At 37.5% G+C, this 21,766-nt stretch overlaps 2 protein-coding genes across 2 annotated transcripts; both read right to left on the bottom strand.

The window, feature by feature from the left end:
* Positions 1 to 1,475: 1,475 nt before the first annotated feature.
* On the bottom strand, positions 1,476 to 15,231 carry LOC125249694 (NLR family CARD domain-containing protein 3-like). Its single transcript, XM_048162036.1, has 6 exons — positions 14,500 to 15,231; positions 14,249 to 14,362; positions 5,652 to 5,765; positions 3,777 to 5,529; positions 2,189 to 2,359; positions 1,476 to 1,665 (listed from the first exon to the last, which is right to left on the bottom strand). Exons 4-6 carry the CDS (start codon positions 5,450 to 5,452, stop codon positions 1,491 to 1,493), a joined length of 2,022 nt encoding a protein of 673 aa, XP_048017993.1. The 5' UTR covers positions 5,453 to 5,529; positions 5,652 to 5,765; positions 14,249 to 14,362; positions 14,500 to 15,231; the 3' UTR covers positions 1,476 to 1,490.
* Positions 15,232 to 17,328: 2,097 nt separating this feature from the next.
* On the bottom strand, positions 17,329 to 20,696 carry si:dkey-243k1.3 (endonuclease domain-containing 1 protein-like). The gene is made up of 3 exons (XM_048161164.1): positions 20,165 to 20,696; positions 19,371 to 19,527; positions 17,329 to 18,186 (listed from the first exon to the last, which is right to left on the bottom strand). The coding sequence occupies exons 1-3, from the start codon at positions 20,459 to 20,461 to the stop codon at positions 17,795 to 17,797; spliced, it is 846 nt and encodes a 281-aa protein (XP_048017121.1). The 5' UTR covers positions 20,462 to 20,696; the 3' UTR covers positions 17,329 to 17,794.
* Between the last annotated feature and the right edge of the window lie 1,070 nt (positions 20,697 to 21,766).

The following is a 21,766-nucleotide window of genomic DNA, read 5'->3' as shown; positions in this document are numbered from 1 at the left end:
ACAATTTTAAACTCGCGAGAGAGAAAAGGGGAGGAAAAAAAACAGTAGAAGAAAAATATAAATGATAAAGTCAAACCGGGAAATGCTGATAATAATGGCAATTTCACATGTCCATTTCACTTCAAAAAGAACCAAAGCACACAAAAAACAAAATAGGAGCAAAGCAAACAAATAATTAAATCACTTTTCCAAAAGTTCCCAAGTTCGTCAAAAGAAACAAAACTGTATGCCAAAAGGCGAAACACGAAGGTTCAAACATGAATGAATGGGTGACTTTGGAGGATAGTGCGTGTGGGTGTGTGTGTGTGTATTTTGGGATGTCTTCAGGAGAGTTTGAGAGGTTCGGAGGACTTGTCAGGAGAAGAAATACCTGTGCTCTCTTCTGCCGGGTAACGGTCCGATCGGCCCGATGTTGCTCTGCCGCCAGTGTTACAGAAGTGTTAGGAGTAAAGCGCTGCTTTGATCACTTCCGTTAGTCATTAGTCAGGGCGAATACAGCGTGCGTGCGACGTCGTCACTGAAGATCTGGACCCAAGGTTTCAGCATACTTCAGCAGGGAAAACGGCACGGCATTTCTCTGTTGCAAATGTTAGGAGTAAAACGCTGCTTCGATTCACACTCTCATTAGCCAAGGCAGATATGGCGATCCGCGTCACAGAAGAGCATGGAGCTGGTGCGACAGGTAAGTCAATTCTCATTCCTCCCTCAAACACTTCACATCCTCCCAAGTTTTAAACTCATATCGGTTATTAAATGACCAACAGAGGACCATGTGGGAACGTTCTGTTAATGCCCCAAATATCCTCATTGTAACGTTCTTATGTGACCATAAAATTAACCAAAATGTAATGTCCCCCTAAAGTCATATAAGGAACCTTGAACAGTGTGATAAAAATGTAGTATTCTATCACACAATAACTACCTTTTGGTTCCCCTTGCAATAGTTTTGGAGTTATGAGTCTACTTTTGTGTATGTCACTTAGAAAAAAAAAACAACTCTAAAAATGCCTTCAGGTCTTAAAGGGTTAAAGAGAGAGTACAAACTTAAAGTACAAATTAATGTTTGATGGATCATTAGACTGAGATCTGAAATGTCACAAAACATGATCATAAAACCTCTATCATTCAATAATAAAAAAAGCTTAAAAAAACAATACTTTAGAAAGTGTCAATGCAGAAAGATGAACATGATGAACAGTGAGAATGAATCCAGCATGTTCTTCATTTCTCAGTTCTGACTGTTGATCTTGAGTATGTTTAAAGTCAAGAGACTGAAATGTTGATGTGTGTGTCACGTATGGCACAGAGACAAAAGGTAAGATCCATGTGCAGCTTTAATGGGGTAATCCAGAAAAGTAATCCAAAACAGGCAACGGTCAAAATCCACAGAAACAGTCCATACAAAAACAAGAAAAACACAAAGAAAACCAACACACTGAACACTTCAAATATACTTTACACTGTGATTCATGTGAGAGTCAAATATGATCTTACCTCAGTATCTCCAGTTTACAGTGAGGATCCTTCAGTACACCAGACAGCAGATTCACCGATTGTCCTATTTTATTCTCAGACAGATTCAGTTCTCTCAGGTGTGAGGGGTTTAATCTCAGAGCTGAAGCCAGAGCAGCACAACCTTCATCTGTGACTCCACAATCATTCAACCTGTAGAGAACAATGACACACTCTTCACTCTCTCAGTTCAGATCAGATCAGTTTAGCAGTGAATCCATTATTAAACAGAAAGTACAAACTTGAAGCACAAATTAATGTGTGATAAATCATTGAGATCTAAAATATCACAGAGCACAAAACATGATTATTTGTGTGTGTGTGTGTGTGTGTGTGTGTGTGTGTGATTTTACAAAATTAAAAACAATACTTTAGAAAGTGTCAATGCAGAAATATGAACATGATGAACAGTGAGAATTAATCCAGCATGTTCTTCATTTCTCAGTTCTGACTGTTGAGCTTGAGTCTGTTTAAAGTCAAGAGACTGAAATGTTGATTGTGTGAAAGTGTGTATTTCAGTGTGACTCTCAGTCCTGCAGTATCATGTGACTGAGGAGCAGCTCATGTGTTCAATCATTTACAGCTCAATCAGCTGAACTCACAGCAGCAGAAAGAGCCTGAACACTTCAAATATACTTTACACTGTGATTCATGTATGAGTCAAATATGATCTTACCACAGTTTCTCCAGTTTACAGTGAGGATTCTGTAACACATCAGACAGCCGATTCACTGATTTTCCAATTTTATTCCATGACAGATTCAGTTCTCTCAAATGTAAGGGGTTTGATCTCAGAGCTGAAGCCAGAGCAGCACAACCTTCATCTGTGAAACCACAATCATTCAAACTGTAGAGAGATGAAAATCAAATATCATATCAAAAGCATAGATAAACACTATCAAATAGCTATCAAAAAAGCTATCCAACAACTTTTAATTCCAATATAATTTAACAATGTCACATTCTTATCCAAGTTTCGTGGTAAAATTCTCACTAATAAAAAATCTTACGACTAAATGAAATTAATATTTATGTATTTATTAACTTAGAAAGCAAGGGTCTTCAACTGGGGGTCTGCAGCGGTACTGCAGGATCCGACAATTAATGTTTGATCACTAATAATGTTTTGTTAAAAATTGAAACATGGGTAAAAAACAAAGTAAAACATAAAAATAAGCACCCTCAGTTGATACTGTAATAATATCATATTCGCAAAACAGTTTTGGCAATCACTCCAGTACGCTTTTGTGTTTGCACTCAGGAGAACATCAAATGTTTCTATTTACAACGTGTTTTTGCAGCAGTGAGAAATGTTGCCAATCACAGACATGTTTGTTGATCTCTTGAATGAAATGGCCAATCAGAGGAGTTTCATTTAGTCAGAATCCACTAACTGCTCAAAACACTGGAGTTTTTGTTCAGTGCTGAGTTTTGCACTCTCACAAATACTCTCATTAACAAACAAAGACACAAAGTAAGAGATTCATTATTCATTGTAGACAACATTACGGATTATAATGGAATTTTGTGAAGGCTATAAATAATCCATTGAATAAAGTTTATATTTTTCTGGCTGCTGAGAGGAGCAATGGCCAATTACACGCTGCAAAACAGCCTGTCAAAATAGATATGTGCAATGTAAATGCATCCTAATAGATAAAAAAAATTTGTATCAATATATTTTTGAGAATCCATTCCAATTATTGTAAAAGTAATGACTTTTAAATAATCTTAAATGTCTCACTGTACGTTGCTATTCTTGTTATGAAGGAGCCGTTGTTACACATTACATCTGCTCTTTACTAGAGAACCCGAACTAATTTCAGATACTCAGTGATTTGATTCTTAATCATCCATCTCACGGTGAAATTAAGATGTGAAGTGAACTTTAAGCCAAAGATCAAGTAAATGTTTAATTGTCCATCTGACTAGTAATATTAAAATTATGACTCTGATATGTTAACCATACATCAAATGTTTTTAGGAGATTTGAGCTACTTGATAAATGGACTGTTTCTTCAGTTAGTTGGTCTTAATTTCTTTTATGTCACTTATTTAAAAACTATTTTATGTGCAGGAACATTCAACTGGTAAAGTATTAATTAATTGCAAATTTTGACTTTGCATGTCTGAAGGAATTTTACATTGTCATGGTTTAGAAGAAGACATCAAAATATTGATCACTAAACTCTGGACATCATCTGCAACACTGAAGATTTATGAACTTTTATTTTCCTAATGTGATTTTTCTCATTAATACTTACTGAATTGATCTGAATTCTTTCATCACGGGCAGCAGCTTCTGAAGAACATTTAGTTTTTCAGTTTTATCATTTCCTCCAACAAAATTATTCATATCAAACTCATCCAGCTTCTTCTCTGATGTCAACAACACAAAAACTACAGCTGACCACTGAGATGAAGAGAGTTTAGTTTCCTTTATTCTTCCAGATTTCAGATACTGTTGTATTTCCTCCACTAGTGAATGATCACCCAGTTCATTCAGACAGTGGAACAGATTTATGGATTTCTCTGGAGAGTCAATGGTCCTGATTTTCTCTTTAATGTACTCAACTATTGTCTCATTGCTGTCAGATATGCTTCTTGTCTGTTTCATTAGTCCTTGAAGGAGAATCTGATGAGACTCCACTGACAGACCCAGAAGGAACCGCAGGAAAAGGTCCAGATGTCCATTTTTATGCTGTAGAGCCTCATCCACAGCTCTCTGATGCAGCTCAGATAATGAAACATGTTCTGATGAATTGAGTTGAAACCAGTCCTTAACTTTAGACCACAAACTTGGTTTGGTGATTTGATGAAACACATTTGTGTTGTTGTTTGTACAGGAGAGGTGCACATATAGAGCCGCTAGATGTTCCTGAACGCTCAGATGAACAAAGCAGAAGACTTTCCCCTGATACCAGCCAAACTCCTCTCTGAAGATCTGAGTGCACAATCCTGAGTACACTGATGCTTCTGTCACATCAATGCCAAACTCTCTCATGTCTTCGTCATAGAAGATCACATTGCCTTTCACAAGCTGCTGAAAAGCCACTTTCCCCAGTTTGAGGATCATGTCTTCATTTTTCACGTTCTTCTCATAGTCCTTTTCATGTTTGATGTTGGTCTGAAGAATCAGGAAGTGTGTGTACATTTGAGTGAGAGTCTTGGGAATCTCTCCACTCTCTGCTTCGCTCAACATCTTCTCTAGAACAGTGGCTGAGATCCAGCAGAACACTGGGATGTGGCACATGATGTTGAGGCTCCTTGATGACTTCAGATGTGAGATGATTGTATTGGCCAGACTCTGATCACTGATTCTCTTCCTGAAGTATTCCTCCTTCTGTGGCTCATTGAAGCCTCGTACCTCTGTCACTCGATGGACACACTCAGAGGGGACGAGATCAGCTGCTGCTGGTCTGGAGGTGATCCAGATGAGCACGTCCACTGAGACTGATTCACTTACATCACACAACCTCACATCGCTCCGAAAATCCAGAGACAGACGACACTCGTCCAGACCATCAAAGATGAACAACACTTTATATTTGTCACTGGATATTTCTATTTCTTTTGTTTCAGGGAAAAAGACATGAAGAAGATCTGAAAGACTGGGTGTTTTGTCCTTCATCAAATTGATCTCTCTGAAAGGAAGTGGAAATATGAGCTGGACGTCCTGATTCTCTTTCCCTTCAGCCCAGTCCAGGATGAACTTCTGCACAGAGACTGTTTTTCCAATGCCAGCGACTCCCTTTGTCAGCACAGTTCTGATGGGTTTGTCTTGTCCAGGTAAAGATCTAAAGATGTCATTGCATTGGATCGGTGTGTCCTCTGTTGCTGCTCTCCTGGATTGTGTCTCAATCTGTCTCACCCCATGCTCATTACTCATTACTCTCTCCACTCTCACTCTCTGTGATGTAGAGCTCTGTGTAGATCTCATTCAGGAGTGTTGGGTTTCCCTGCTGTGCTCTTCCCTCATACAGACACTCAAACTTCTTCATCAGATTTGATCTAAACCTGTTGAGGAGTTCATGACTGTTAAATTAAAATACCACGTTATTATATACATTAATAAGCACAATGTATTTTTTTTTTCTGTATAACATTTTCAAATCATATCTTTTATAGGAATGTTATACCTGAGATCAGTCTGTGTATCTCCACTCTTAAAATCTAAATGCTGACCCATAGACTTGTCACTCCTCATAGACACACAGCTGGGCTCTGGTTCTGATCTCTTCTGATGAAATGAACTATAAAAAAAAGAGAGATTAAAGTGAATGCTTTAAATTACTACAAACTACAAACATACAAAAAGCACTTATTCCTTTATCCATAGAAACACTTTAAAGGTTTTTTATATTTTCTACAACGTTGATACAAAAACTGTGCATTTAACTAAGCACTCTCATAGATGTGTGTCTTTTTGTGAGCAACACTATAAACCTTAAAGGGAACCTATTATGCAAAATTCACTTTTGCATGGTGTTTGGACATAAATGTGTGTTGGCAGTGTGTGTACACAACTTTTTACAGTCTATGGTACATAAAAATCCAACCACTCCATTTTTTTTAATCCCCATAAATCATAAGCAGTGTCTCAGAACAAGCCGTTTCCAGAACAAGCCGTTGAAATGCTCATCTTGAACTAGCTCTCTTCTTCTTGTTCTCTCTTTGAATTCCAGCAGTGTAGACACTGCTAAGTGTATTACTGCCCTCCACAGGCCAAAGTTTGAACTAATTTTTATATGCAATATGCTAGTTCAATAGTATATAACAATTAGTTCAAACTTTGGCCTGTGGAGGGCAGTAATACACTTAGCAGTTTCTACACTGCTGGAATTCAAATAGAGAAGAAGAAGAAGAGAGCTAGTTCAAGATGAGCATTTAAGGTTAAAACTTAAATAATTTTCAATTTTTTTCAGAAAATGAGCGATGGTTTCACTAGATAAGACCCTTATTTCTCATCTGGGATTGTGTTGAACAATTTGAAGCTGCAGTGAAACTAATTATGACCTTCAACTGTTTGGTGCCCATTCAAGTCTACTATAAGGAGAATAATCCTGGAATGTTTTCATCAAAAACTTTAATTTCTTTTCGACTGAAGAAATAAAGACATGGACATCTTGGATGACATGGGGGTTAGTAAATTATCAGGAAAAGTTTACTTAAAAGTGGACTAATCCTTTAAGCTCTTACAGTGATTTTCTAGAGTGAAAACAGACGCTTCATATTTTGTGTGAAGTGCAATAAACGTCATAAAACTCATCTGTATAGTTTTTGGCCATCATTTGACGGTACAACAGACTTGTACTATAAAAACAAGAAGACAATATAAGTTATAACCGTAATTTAACCATAATTTAACTAAACTATACCTGGGGCACGTTCAAGCTCAAACCAGTGCGCAACGTTTTGCTACGTTTTCGGGGTTGAACGACATGTTTCCTAGAAATGGTGTGCAACAGTTTGCAATAGGTTTGAGATATGTTTTCTCTTGTTTGGTGGGTGTGTCAGAAATGTCAGCCCAATCAGCGGCAAGATGTATATAAACCATGTGGTATTAAAGAGACAGCTCGCACAATGGGTATTAATGTAACATAAAAATACTATACTTATATATTTTGCTATTGTATTGTGAAGTGACACTTTAATAAACTTTTCTATACTCCTCTGATTATATAATGGTAAATATTACAATATCATAGCACAACAACAGTGATCAGCAATAATGATAAGCCTAATACTCACAATAAAAATAATATAGCCTAGATCATAACCAGTGGCGTACCGTTTAATTTAACGGTTAATTTAGTTTCATATTTATATTTAAATATTGGGCTATAGCCTAATATTTTTTTTTTTTTAAATGTCACCTATGTTGATTATGAAAAGTGAATAGCACGACGGATGCGCAATGTCGGGAGACATGCAGCGGGTCAGACATGAGTTTGACCACTTCATTAAGTTTTGTTTTATAGTAAGTCTTTCTTTAAAGTGAATTTCATTTTGTAGAAATTGTATCTAAATTTCAATCAATGTTTCATCAACCAATTGCCTATATTTAATAAACAGGATGAAAACCAAGAACGTCGGGTGTGGAATGGATTGAAGTGCGTAACAAACGAACTCATGTTTCCGCGGCCTTTGAATAAGGCTGAAGCGATAGACGTCTTTCTGTTTTTATTAAATTTCTTTATTACTTTATTACATGTCTTTATTACTTAATTAATTGATAAGATATTTTTAGTCTAACAATATATTTTAGCTGGTCTAAATTCTAAGTTAGACACAAATTTGTGTATAGGCTATATAAGGTTCCCTTCTAGACAAGCGTGTAAATTGCTGTTTCGGCCGCAAATTTTCAGTAATTTCGATCGGTGCATCAAATGACGTAGGCCTAAACTAAATTCATGCATTTACTAAAAGAATAAAGAAATAACTCTAGACTTATTGGCTAGGCTACATTTAGAAAAGAACTTCAGACATTCCGGTAGCTGACCATTAGCAGAGCTGGCGATGGGGTAAATACGTTTGGGCAATATATAATAATTTAAATAACAATAATAATGTCTCAGCAAAGACCGAACATATTTATTTGTTTCGGCACACATCCGCTAACAGTAACACAGTGCATCAAAGCTTGCTGTTGTCTTGGCTACCATACAAACGGTGATGGAAACAACAGTGATAAATTTTTCCCCCTTTTGTGGTAATTTAGCACTATTTTCTATGATCTTCTGCTTGCATTTTTGGGCTTCAGTTGGATGCTTTATTTTCATCTTTAGTCAACTGAGTTCAGTTCTAAAAAAAAAAAAAAAAGCAAAGGCTATAAAGTAGTCTAGCCTAAAGGTGAATCTGCGACGGGGCCCATCATAGGGCGGGGGCCCCCACGCACCGCGGGGGCTGCAGGGGTGTCCCATACACCACTCATCATAACACAGTCTCGGAGGTAAGAAGTGGATTATGCTTCACCTAAAATGTTTGTCTTTTCATGCTGAAATGCGAGACAAATGTTGGATCACAATAAGTAGAAGTTTCCACAAATCCCTTCACTCAATTTGGATGTTCTCTTTTATTCTGGACGGCAAGGGCAGTGACTGTAACATCGAGCATATTTTGTAGTATTAAACACGTATTTATACAGATTTAATCAGGCTCCGAAAATTCTTCAAAAAGAACACAAAGATGGCCCTCTCAGCTGCCATAGTTGCAACTCTTGCGTCATCAGAACAGGGTGTTCAACGCACCACTGTTTCCGTTTAAAAAACGTTTTGCAACGTTTTGTCGGGGCTGAACACAGCCCTGTTCTATCTCCATGCAGCATATATTCGCCGCGCAGTGATGGGTCGTTCTTGAACGATTTGTTCATTTTGAACGAATCTTTAATGTGACTCGGGAAGAACGAGTCGTCTCGGAGAGTGATTCGTTCAGTTGCGCATACGCTTTGCGCAACATTCTCTGGGTCCTTTATTGGAGTTAGTTCACCTCCCGAGTCTTCGGGGTTGAGCATAGACTGTAAAAAAAATATGGACGTAGCGTCCGTGACGTCACTCATAGAGTTCTGAACAGCAGTTTTGACGCCTAAATGAGGCCGCGGCCATCTTAGCTGCGCGTCACCGCACGTCACTCCCGGATAACTGAAAATGGGCAAAGAGGCGGGGAGGTGGTTTGAGCTGATATGACTGGTTGCTGAAACCACGCCCGCCTAGCTCGACGTGACCATGTTAGCAGCAAAGGAGCTATCTATCTTAGATACGATCTAAAATATTAATGAAGATAAGTTTTATCATCAGAACGTTCTAAAGGTTTACTGTCAATCTACAGTGTTTTTTAAGATATAGATCCTCCAACACCAGTAGAGTTGGTTGTGCAAATAACAACATGGAAAATCAAATGGGACTTCATACCTTTATAATGAAATAGAGATCGCGAGATGAATCCAATCTGTGGCACTTGGGTAAAATATGAGTGTCCATTGCAAAACCAAAAAACATTTCACATTTCTTCTGAATGATCTGCTCTCTGTCATCGTTCTTCAAGAAAGGATGCAAACTGAGCAGCCTTTATGTTGTAAAACTGTATACGATCGTATCTAACAAACAAATGAGACCGTGTCCAAAGTATATTTTTTTCAAAATAGTGCAGCAGTTTTAGTTATAATATCCAAGCAGTGCTGTCGGATTTTGATATCCTCCCGCCATTGTCATTGTAGTAAATCTCACAATCAAAACTTTCAGCCAATGCCACAATCCAACAACGTGTGTTCTGTGTCTCTTCCCCATGCATGCGCATCTACACAGACACACATCAGTCTCGAATATTATGCAGCAAGCCATATTTTATAATTGTATAAAATAATCGAGAAAAAAGCACAAAAACGGCTGAGATGCCAAATTCAGCGGCAGCTGAGGTAACATGACGGCTCAGACAGCAGCGCAATCTACCTGTCACTCAAGTGACCACGCCCTTAATTATGCAGAACTTTAAGGCTTAGGGAGAGTGGGGTAAAGTGAGACACTTTTTACATTTGCTCCCCTCTAAGCGAGCTAAAATGATATATCAGTAAAATTTACACATTTCCCATTAATTCAGGATGTTTCCTAGCCATAGAAATGATCAGAATGTATTCAGGACGAAGGTCAGTGAAAATATGATTGTTTTTAAAAAAGTCATCTTGTGTCTCACTTTACCCCAGCTTAGGGGTAAACTGAGACAGACCAGAGAAATCAAGGGGGTAAACTGATCCACTTACTTTTTCCACTCTGAAACTACCATAACAACACATGCTGTAACAGTTCGAATCCTGACAGCTAGCTTGACAACCACACATTCCAGAACTAATGTCGGACTATTAACAGAATCATGGGGATTGGTCAATTAAGCATTTTTTTTTCTAAACACTTGAAAGTAACTCTGAACAAAATCAAATACAACATAATATAATTCAAAACATTTTAATTAACATTCAAATGACAGATATAAGCAGTTAGATTAGAACAAAGTCTGGGGGTCAGAACACAGGACCCTTAGGGTGCGTTCACACTTGTCATGTTTGGTTCAATTAAAACGAACCCTGGTGCGATTGCTCAGTTAGTGCGGTTCATTTGAACATATGTGAACGCTGCCCTAAAAAGAGACCCTAAAAAGGACAGAATCCTCACGCATGTCAGTTTTTCTTGTCATAGTTGTGAGTTTGCCCATCACAGGTATCAGACGCACGTCTCGTTTGTGTGTGTGACGGATGGATTCTTGCCGCTGTTTTGACTACTTTACACATGTTATAAGCTCTTCACAAGTTCCCAGCTGGCCAAAATACCATCACACGCAGGTTACCGCTGCTATGCACACACAACGAGCGCATTTACCTCAGCACACAGCATTGTTTGGGATTTTTGTTAAGTTCCGTCTCAAAATAGGCAATACGTCATAAAATCTGGCCAATCACATTGTGAATGTATCCCTATGCCTCAAGGTTCGGTGTCTTTTGGTTCGGTGATAAAATTGCCAATCTGAACGCTAATCGGACCAGGACTAAATCTTCTTTGGTCCGGACCAAATGAACCAAACGAACCGAACTACAAGTGTGAACGCACCCTTAGAGCCAGCTAGTGTCTGGAGGTCAGAGCAAAGCACAATCAGAACCAGCTAGAACAGCCTGGGACTCAGAACACAGGACTAGACCCACCTGTATTAGAACATCAGCCTACTGTCATACTCTACAACTAGACCTACTCTACATTCCAGCCCTGAAGGTTACAGGGAAAGATGAGGAGTTGCTCTCTCCATCTCTCCAGGCCTTTTAGGTTGAGGCAGGTTCTTCACCACATCACCTTTAGGAACATGTGCCACATCATTCTCCTCGAGGGTTTTTTTTTGCCCCAGGTTGTCTTTCCTGGTGTTTTGCCTTGGCATGATTGCTTTTCTACAATGTTTATGACATTAAAAATAAAACAAATGTAATGTAATATTACATTAAAATATTTTTAAGACTAAATTTAACTTGTGCCTCATGTCTCACTTTACCCCAAAGCATTTGTCTCACTTTACCCCACCACTACATTTTAGAAAAAAACTATCTTTCTTAGCAATTCAGGCTAATCTTCAGCTAGCATCATCACATGGTTTTATATGTTGATAGTTCATCAACATGTATGATATAAGTTTTTCTACCTGAATCAGTCTGCTTTGGCACAACAGTTGATTAAGTTGACCGCAAGAAAATTTACTTTTACATGCAAAAAAAATATTTTTGTGAAAAAAACATGCTTAGCACAGCATCATGAGGTCCTCTCCTTCATGGCCAAGGGGAAATGTGAGGGGCTTGAAAACATAATTGTCACATAACCAAAAATGTGTTCCATTGCCGAGATACAGGGGGTGTCTCACATTACCCGATGTCTCACATTACCCCACTCTCCCCTAATATAATTTTCGGATAAGTTATAAAAAAATTCACCCCCCTCAGAGTTGTCATGAAGGGCAAAAATAGCAGTAGACCAAAACCACAATTTGAACCAACTTGTAAACATGTTTTTTTCTGCTATAAACTTGGCCAATTTAACATGGGACTCTATGAGATTCTGCTCTCTTTTGGAGCCTGTCCCTAGCGGCCAGTCGATGAATCGCAGTTTAAGTTACTTCCGTATTGGCTTCACGAGAGAAAGGGGGAGGTTGCCGCCAGTGCCCAAGGAAGTCGACCGGAAGTTGAAGTCGGCCGGGTGCCGCCATCTTGTAGCAGAACTTCACTTGCGTTAGCATCCCCATTGACTCCCATTCATTTTGGCGTCACTTTGACAGTGAATAACTTTACATCTGAGGCGTTTAAAGACTCCATTTGTCCATTATTTATTTCTAAAGATACACGACAATGTATAAAGGGCTCCATTACCTTCTATGTTACATTATGGCCCCGTAGATACAGTTTTTGTAAAAATAGGCTAACGATTGCGTCATAACCACTCGACTCTCTGTCGCACAGTAGAGAAATTACCGTACAGACAGGAGGAGAAGCTCGCAGGCAATCGGGGAGATGTCAAGAGAGATGGCGTACTGGCGTTACATTTTAAAATACTATACAAAATAATTAATCAGAATACTTACTCCTGCTTACTCACGCCAAAGAACTCCCCGCTCAAGCTCGCCGTCTCTGCAAGATTAACGATGGCAGTTTTCACGCACAGCTACTAGAAGATTTACATCTGTCAGACAGGTTGCGGACGTCATCAAGCTTAGTTTGAGTCTGCGCGTCAGAAACGGAAGTGCTAAAAATCGCTAAAAATGGGCTTCACTTGTCTCAATTGAGTTCCAATGGGGTCGCTGTGTCCATTTCTTTTACTGTCTATGGTTGCCGCTTGGGTTTGAGCCGTTCGTTCATCACATGACAGCCCCATACGCTTAACCAATGCAATGAGGTGAGGTGAGCTAATCATAGACTAAAGACCCAGGTAAACATTGAATTAATCTTTTCTGTTTCTTATACCATTATAGTTTTGTATTGTTTGCAGTGTGATCAACGTTTGCAATAGTAGTACATATGTTAGGAAAGTAACACGTAACATTTTAATTATATTTTGCTAAAATGAACGAAATGACTCGAAAAAAGATTCGTTCATTTTGCTGAACGAGACTCAAGGGTCTGAGTCGGTAAAATGATCCGAACTTCCCATCACAGGGGAGAACGGGGAGAATCAGCTTGTGAAGCTCCACCCTCTTAGGCTGAGCACAGCAGCTTCATTTGCATTTAAAGGGACCACACTGAAACGGCTCGTTTTTGCTCAACCCCAAAAAGTGGCAATTTTAACATGCTATAAAAAATGATCTGTGAGGTTTTGAGCTAAAACTTCACATACACACTCTGGGGACGTCAGAGACTTATTTTACATCTTGCAAAATGGGGCATAATAGGTCCCCTTTAAGTTAGGTACTCCTCTCAATGAAATATAGTGACTCAAAATGTGCTCAACCATTTGGTCGAGCAGGCAGGGTTAAAGGATGATAAATGAGGAACATCAGTCTTATCAGGCACTGAATTTCTGACCATTAGAACAACAGGCTTTGGAATACATAACCCTGTCAAATTGTTAATAAGCTTTACCTTCTGCTATACTCTCTCTCTCTCTCTCTCTCTCTCTCTCTCTCTATATATATATATATATATATATATATATAAAATCTGCATCTGGCTTCAGAAATGCTTTCCAACAAGAATATGTGTCTATTTGTAATTAGCCTACCTTTAAATACCCTTTAAAACAGGGGTGCCCACACTTTTTGCCTGATGATCTACTTTTAAAATGATCACTGTATTATACAGTAACAAGTTCTATGTGAGAAAATGCAGAACATGAAAGAGATCGTGGATGTGTTCATGACAATCGTCTGCTCAACACATACACGCTCACTTCAGTGACGGCTGTTTGTTTCGTGCGTATTTGGAGGAAGCCGACTTCAAGCTCTCGCTGGCTAGTTGTCATGGCAACTGAATAAACAAAAATCTTGCCTGGTAAAAATGTATTAGTCAAATGCTAGTCAGACAGAAACTAAAAGGATAAGAAAGGGCGTCGTTATATTTCTTTTTATTAAAATTTAACAAAAGCATTTATTATAATTGTGTGCGATCTACCATATAAAAAAAAAAAACTATAATGTAAAAGAATACTTTTTAATTATCAGAATAATGTTCTGATAACACAAAATGCCATACTATAATCATATTTTTATAGAAATGTTATACCTGAAATCAGTCTGTGTATCTCCATTCTTAAAGTTTATTGGTCGACCCATCGATGCGTCACTCCTCATAGACACACAGCTGGGCTCTGGTTCTGATCTCTTCTGATCAACTGAACTGTAACAGAACACATTTAATCCTTTATGATGATAATCACTTTGAGATAAGGTCTTACAAGCATGTATTATCAAACATCTTGTATCCTAACAAAACACTCGCCACCTTTAATTTAATCTAGTGTTTTTTCACAGTACCTGCATCCTGGAGAAAAATCTTCATGTCTGGATGTTTGTGTGTCATCCATGATGAATCTGAACAGCTGAAACAGAATCTGATCTTCACCACTGACTCTGAATGGAAATGACAAGCAACTACAGTAATTCAGCTTTTTCTCCGACTCTCGTGATGATCAAGAGACGCGGCATTCGCTCAAATACACAATGTTGTAGGCTTCTACAGTATGTTAACACATGTCAAAATAAACCACAGACAACATAAAACAATGAAACCATGTTAATTTGCTTCAAAATAATTATATATTAAAAAAAATCTAACGCATTTAAAATATTTACGTCCTTCAGTATATTAATGCGGAAGTCACCTGTAATGTCCTGAACACTCACCTTGATCAACATTTAATTAGCCTACATCAACCTCCACCAATTTCTATCAAACTGTATCTACACGTAGAAATTCACGACTTTGCTGTTATAAAGGTTACTATAAAACATTTGATATTCCTGTAAAATCGATTATGGTTGTTTAAATGGTGAAACGTGAACTCTGCATATTTAATTTCACTTTTTATTTGTGACATGATGACATAACGTTACGCGCTCGAGCTCAAACCCCATACGTCACAGCGGGACACGTTTTGTGAATTTGCCCCTGAATAAATGATTTCATGCATTCGCTTCGTATAATATTAGCTTTCACTACAGTATAGCACGGCAAACTTCTTGCGCGGTAAAGTTAGTTTTAGGTCAGTATTCGCTGGATATTCCCCATGGAGCGTAAGGGACCGTCTGAAAACTTCAAACACAGTGGAAAAACGTTAGAGATGTCCAATCATTCATAATGATCTTTATGTATTTAGATCGCAGATTTCTATACTTCTATACTTTTTATTTAAAAAAAAAAAAACTTAATCTATTAAACCATTTACACGGATTTTGAACTATGAGACCTAAAATAATTTCTTATCCTGTGTCTCCTTCTGATGGACAACATTAGTATTACAGCTTTCATCTCTCATTCCAATATAATTGGCTGCTCATTTATAATTTGCTATTAGTGAGAAAAATAAATAAAAGGCAAAACAGTACAAATACAATTTTCACCACCTTCAATGCTCGACCCTTAATTATTCCAACTTTTCTTCACTGTCTTCAATGGCCAAAGATGTTCCAATGTAATTTTTTGCTCTTTTATCTCATTAACTCTGATGTATGCACAGTACTGGTGCAACACTTGAAATAAGATGAATTAGAACATCCTGTGCCGAGCTCTTGATCACTTGGAATCTGCTACGATGCTGATTTATTATTTACAATTTTCCCCTAATTAATTTATTTGATGCATCATGCTATATGCCTATAGATATGCTTGGGCTGTTGGAGAAAATATATAAAATGACCCATTAAAATAGCAAAGCAATAAACTTTAACTGTGCAACAATGTCATTCATCTTAAAGTGATAGTTCATCCAAAAATGAAAACTCAAAAAATATCCCATCATTTACTCAAGGTATATGAGACTATCTTTCAGATGAACACAATCGGAGAAATCCCATGTCAGCAAAGCACTGTAATAAAATATTAATCTTAATGGAATTAAAAGCTGAACTGAAGCCTTTGGCAGTTGAAGGTGTTTAGTGACCATAATCAATAATGTCAATGTTGTGTCCTCGGTTCCCCTTTGTTCTCTGAGAGATATGCAACCCTTTCCATAAATTTGCTCAGAATATTCTAGTCAGTGCCCTAAAATCATTTAGAGCTAATAATTAAGTACTTTTGGTACTGGTATTAATTTCTATGAATAGGGTGCAACATTTCTATCAAGTAAATATTGAAACAATGTTCTCAGAAGAACAGTCTTCAGCTGATACAGTCTTTAAGGACCCTCCCCTTCCCCTTAACAAGACTAGCTACAGCCTCGCTCTCTCTCAGTGTTATGGGACCCTGTTCTTTGTTAAGCTACACACATTATTCATGGACACATTATGGTCATCTGTATCAAATTTACTATAAAACTGATTCAGTGCATTTAAAGAAACTATACAATCATAAGGGGAAAAATATATTCCTATCTCTGCTAATCATAATCATCAATTGTCATCAATTACCCTCATGTTGTTCCAAACCCACAACACTTTGGTTCATCTTTGAGACACAAATGAAGATACTTTAATATATCTCCACTGACAGTCCATGCAACTACCCCTTCAAAAAGTGCATAAAGAGAAATTTGAAATATCTTGGATTGTTTCTGCATAATCACTTAAACTGAACTCTAAATATGGACTGTATCTATAAGAAGTCTATGCAGATGGCTTGTTTTGGTGCGTAAAGACGTGCTTGAAATGGTGTGTACAGATCTTATTGAGAGTGTCATGAGGTAAAGACAAATTTCCATGAAAATGAACCTGACATTAAAAATATTTAATTCCATAATTCCTGTTCCGTTTCTTCAGTGATATTATTTGCACAATCTTTGTCGCCCTCTGCTGATCTGTAGTCTCAGACTCTTAGTTAAACTTGTAAACACTTTTCCCAATGCTGTCTGTATTGCACAATATATCTACTGTCTATGGCTTGTTTTTTCACTTTGCTTTAATATTCAGGGAGCATCACAGTAAGGTTTCTCTTCAGAACATTTAAACGCATATAGTAAACCTTGTTTTGTCCCTTGTTTTGAACCCATTCATGAGTTGGGTCATAACCAGCAATGCAGAGTTTGGGAGTTCCCTCCACACACCACAGAGTGCACCTGCAACCTGTGGTCAGTGTACGTACATGAGAAAGTGCTGGTCTGTAATAATGATAGAAAGACCTCATATGCCAAAAGACCAAGCGAAGACCAAGAATTTGATTTCTCATGTCATGATTCCTTTAATGTAATTGAGGGGTAAGATGAAGTATAAAAGATTATAAATGCTTATCTGGAGTTTCATGGACATTATTGTATTCATGAGCAATTGATTCATATCAGTGTGATGCACAAATTTATAAATATGATTTAAAATTTTCTGAATATTCTTATTTTTAATCAAATGTGGCTATAGGGTAAGTGGGTTAAGGTTAAGTACAGTATAACCTGAACATGTTAAAAACACAAAATATACATAAATACTAAAAACTACATGTATTTTCTATAGTTAAAAAAAATGTCTGTAAGGCATGGCATTTTGTATTGGTGTATTTCCCTTTCTTATCCAAGAGAATAAATCATATATATTATTTTAAAAGACACATAATGATGCATAATGTTTATGTGATTTGAAAATACAGCCTTATTGCCTCATTATAAGTTTATTTGAATGTGTTGATCTAAGCTCTGCATTGGCCGCTGAACAGCTCCTCCACTGGTGCATCAGAGAACTGCTGAAGGAAGTTGACCATCTCATCTAGGCTGCGTTCCACAACAACATTCAGCTCTGTGTTGAGCGCAGTCGCAGCACCGCTTTGAATGGGGCGGCCATTTTGATCGACGCAGCAGTAAGCGTTCCAGATGTACTCTGGGATGTTCACCCTTTTGACATTGTTTTTGACGATCCAGTTGTTAGAAGAAGGGATGGCACCAACCAGCACATAAGCCTGATGACAGTTTGCATTAAACAAGCTGGTCAGTTTGGACTCATGTTTGTTCCAAGCGTTCTGGTTCAGTGTTGGGTTTTGAGGCACCACGTTGGTCAGGGTAAAGGTGGCATTACGACTTGGAACTAACAGGAAGCAGGTATGATAAAAGAGAGAAAAGAATGGAAAAATTGAAAAAGAAATTCATTTACTTTTGAGGTGATTTTAGTATGTTTTCCACCAGGAAAACCATTTTCAATGTATATTATAAGTATAAGTGAACTCAAACATACTTGAACACATGACTTTCAGGTAACAAGTCCGAATTTCTAACCATTAGGCCACACAACTTATATTATGTTTACTAAATGTCCCTTTTTAGTGACTTTTAAGTTTGGAAATAAATGTAATAATGCTAAAAGTTAAAGGATTAGTTCACTTCAGAATTAAAGTGTTCTGATAATTTACTCACCTCCATGTCATCCAAGATGTTCATGTCTTTCTTTCTTCGGTCGAAAAGAAATTAAGGTTTTTGATGAAAACATTCCAGGATTATTCTCCTTATAGTGGACTTCACAGAGATATAATGTGTTGAACGTCCAAATTGCAGTTTTAATGGAGCTTTAAAGGGCTCTACATGATCCCAGCTGAGGAATAAAGGTCTTATCTAGAGAAACGATCATAAAAAAAAAAAAAAAAAATGTATGTACTTTTTAACCACAAATGCTCATCTTGCACTGCTCTGCGACGCACTACGAATTGCATAATCATGTTGGAAAGGTCTCATGTGATGTGGTCAAAAGTACTGATCCAGTGTCTGCAAAGACCAATTAAAACGGCCTTTACAAAAAAAGGTAAAACAATGATGTCGGACGATTTCCAACAATTTCCCATAACCTTTCCAACATGATTATGTAATGCGTGGCGCAACGCAGAACAGTGCAAGATGAGCATTTGTGGTTAAAAAGTATATAAATTCTGTTTTTTTTAGAAAATGACACTTAATGACTAGAAAATGACTAGATAAGACCCTTATTCCTTGGCTGGGATCGTGTAGAGCCCTTTGAAGCTGAATTGAAACTGCAATTTGGACTTTCAACCCATTGAACGCCAGTGAAGTCCACTAAATGGAGAAAAATCCTGGAATGTTTTCCTCAACTTTTCAACTGAAGAAAGACATAAACATCTTGGATGACATGGGGGTGAGTAAATTATCAGGAAATTTTAATTCTGAAGTGAAATAATCCTTTAGTGATCTATCTGAAACTGTGACCTCAGTCCCTAAAAAGGTCAACAGAAGGGAAGGCTAATTCTTCATTAGTGGTTATACCTGCATGATGTCCGTTGGGATTTAGGTGACCACGGTCAAATCCCGAGTTTGTGTAGTCTTCATTTAAAGCCTGTCTCTCTCCCAGGTAGATGTTTGGGTTCTGCTGTGACAGCTTATAGCCATCTTCCATTTCACTGGACCATGTGGGATTCACCAACTAGTAAAACATCATCGTTTTGATGGCTTAATCCAGAGACATCAATATTACAGTAATATACAAATTTAATCATTATTTTTAAATTTAATTGGAACTATGTCTTTTTTTACTCAAGTAAATATTTCTCAGGGTAATATTTTATAATAATATTTCATTTTGTTTGTTTTATCTTTTTTTTTCCCACTGAACTCAACCTTTTGTGACAACATGCCCCATAAGCTGTGACAGTGAAACTTGCCATTAAACAACAGCCTTGTATTGCTTTTCAGCTAAATTTAAAGAGTAAAACGGAACTTAAACAATAACTACAAAAGATAACGTATTTTGGGCAACAAATAATTAATGCATTATAATATATATATATATATATATATATATATATATATATATATATTTTTTTTTTTTTTTTTTTTTTTTTTTTTTTTTCAATTAAAAATATATGTGATCTGCCATTTACGAAAACAAAGTAACTCAAGTTCAAATGGATAAGTAAAAATAGAAAACAGAAAAATATGTTTTTTTGTATTCGTTTGAATTTCTTGTTTTATTGAAGTGTGAAAAAAACTGGATGCAGGAACCAAACACAACAATAATCAACACTTTCTGAAGGCACTGTAGATGAATAGATGTAACTCACCTGAGGCTCCACAAACCAGCGTGACTCTCTGCCTCCACCATTACTTGTCTGAAAGATGTATGCAGAATAGACAGCTGTGCGGTGGTATGTGTCGTACAGTGTGGCGAAGTGATATGTGTTTAGAAAGCGCTGACATAAACAGACAACATTCGGCTGGGAAGCTCCCAACTCTGGAACTTTTTCCTTGTAGAAGAACTTGACGCAATCAGGTGAATCCCAGAAATTAGCCACCACATGTCCATCTGTTGGACGCAAGAACATGCCAGTGAGGACACACAGAATGAGAGAAACCTCCATAATGCAACAGGCTAAATACAACTGACACGTCTTATAACAGCTCTCCTTTATCGGTCCTCTCTGTTTTCACTCCCCTGTTTCACTCCCCATGACTGTTAGCATTACAGATAAGTAAGATTACATAGTAGATCCAAATTTAGCAACATTTGGATAGTTGATAACATAATGAAAATAGCGCAGCAGTATGACAAGGGACAGATGAATTTGTAGAATAAAATTGTTATTTTTGTTTTGTTTTTTCGCACAAAAAGTATTCTCGTCGCATAATATTAAAGGGATAGTTCGCCCAAAAATGAAAATTTGATGTTCATCTGCTTACCCCCAGGGCATCCAAGATGTTGGTGACTTTCTTCAGTAGAACACAAATGATGATTTTTAACTCCAACCGTTGCGGTCTGTCAGTCGTATAATGCATGGCAATGGGAACAAAATCTATGAGAGTAAAAAAAACATGCACAGACAAATCCAAATTAAACCCTGCAGCTCGTGACGACACATTGATGTCCTAAGACATGAAACGATCAGTTTGTGCGAGAAACCGAACAGTATTTGTATAATTTTTTAGCATCCAGTTTATGAATTCTGAACCCACTCTGATGCCGGAAGTGATCGCTCGCACTCATTGAGATACACGCGCAAGAGATCATTTCCGTCATCAGAGCGTGTTTTCTGACCTCACTAACCGGATGCACAAGGCAGTTGGACATAGTGGTGTATTAGAGGTAAAAAATTATATAAATACTGTTTGGTTTCTCACACAAACATATCGTTTTGTGTCTTAGGACATCAATGTGTCGTCACGAGCCGCAGGGTTTAATTTGGATTTGTCGTTTTTTTTGGACTCTTATAGATGGAGTTCCCATTGACATGCATTATATGACTGACAGACGGCAACGGTTGGAGTTAAAAATCATCATTTGTGTTCTACTGAAGAAACAAAGTCACCTACATCTTGGATGTGCTGGGGGTAAGCAGATAAACATCAAATTTACATTTTTGGGAGAACTATCCCTTTAATGATAGAAATTTCATTTTTGGGTGAGCTAACCCTTTAAATGCTCTTTAAGTGTTTTTTGGTTGTGGGACAGCAGTTTGCACCAATTCTGTAGAATGGCCCAAATATCAAAAATCTAAAAGGTGTACATCAGAGGCTACCTGACACCTACATGAACACTTTACAGTTGGTTTTATGACTGTAAATCATTCTCTTCAAATGCTATTGAAGTTAGAAATGTGTATACCAATGGTGTAAACTATGTAACTTCAGAGACCCTAATTTTGCGAATATCGAACATCCACTGTCAA

Source organism: Megalobrama amblycephala, linkage group LG16 (genome assembly GCF_018812025.1).
Source record: "Megalobrama amblycephala isolate DHTTF-2021 linkage group LG16, ASM1881202v1, whole genome shotgun sequence".
NCBI classification, from domain to species: Eukaryota; Metazoa; Chordata; class Actinopteri; order Cypriniformes; family Xenocyprididae; genus Megalobrama; species Megalobrama amblycephala.
This window is presented reverse-complemented; position numbering and strand designations above follow the sequence as displayed.

What these genes read in the sequence shown, in the direction of transcription:
- si:dkey-243k1.3 (XM_048161164.1), bottom strand. Translation starts at nt 20,461, where the DNA reads ATGGAGGTTTCTCTCATTCTGTGTGTCCTCACTGGCATGTTCTTGCGT. An exon ending in GCTGGTTTGTGGAGCCTCAG is followed by an intron (nt 19,528 to 20,164) that starts GTGAGTTACATC and finishes ATGTTTTACTAG; the next exon opens with TTGGTGAATCCCACATGGTC. An exon ending in TCCCAACGGACATCATGCAG is followed by an intron (nt 18,187 to 19,370) that starts GTATAACCACTA and finishes GCTTCCTGTTAG; the next exon opens with TTCCAAGTCGTAATGCCACC.
- LOC125249694 (XM_048162036.1), bottom strand. Translation starts at nt 5,452, where the DNA reads ATGAGATCTACACAGAGCTCTACATCACAGAGAGTGAGAGTGGAGAGA. An exon ending in AAAGAATTCAGATCAATTCA is followed by an intron (nt 2,360 to 3,776) that starts GTAAGTATTAAT and finishes ATCTCTCTACAG; the next exon opens with TTTGAATGATTGTGGTTTCA. An exon ending in TGTAAACTGGAGAAACTGTG is followed by an intron (nt 1,666 to 2,188) that starts GTAAGATCATAT and finishes TGTTCTCTACAG; the next exon opens with GTTGAATGATTGTGGAGTCA.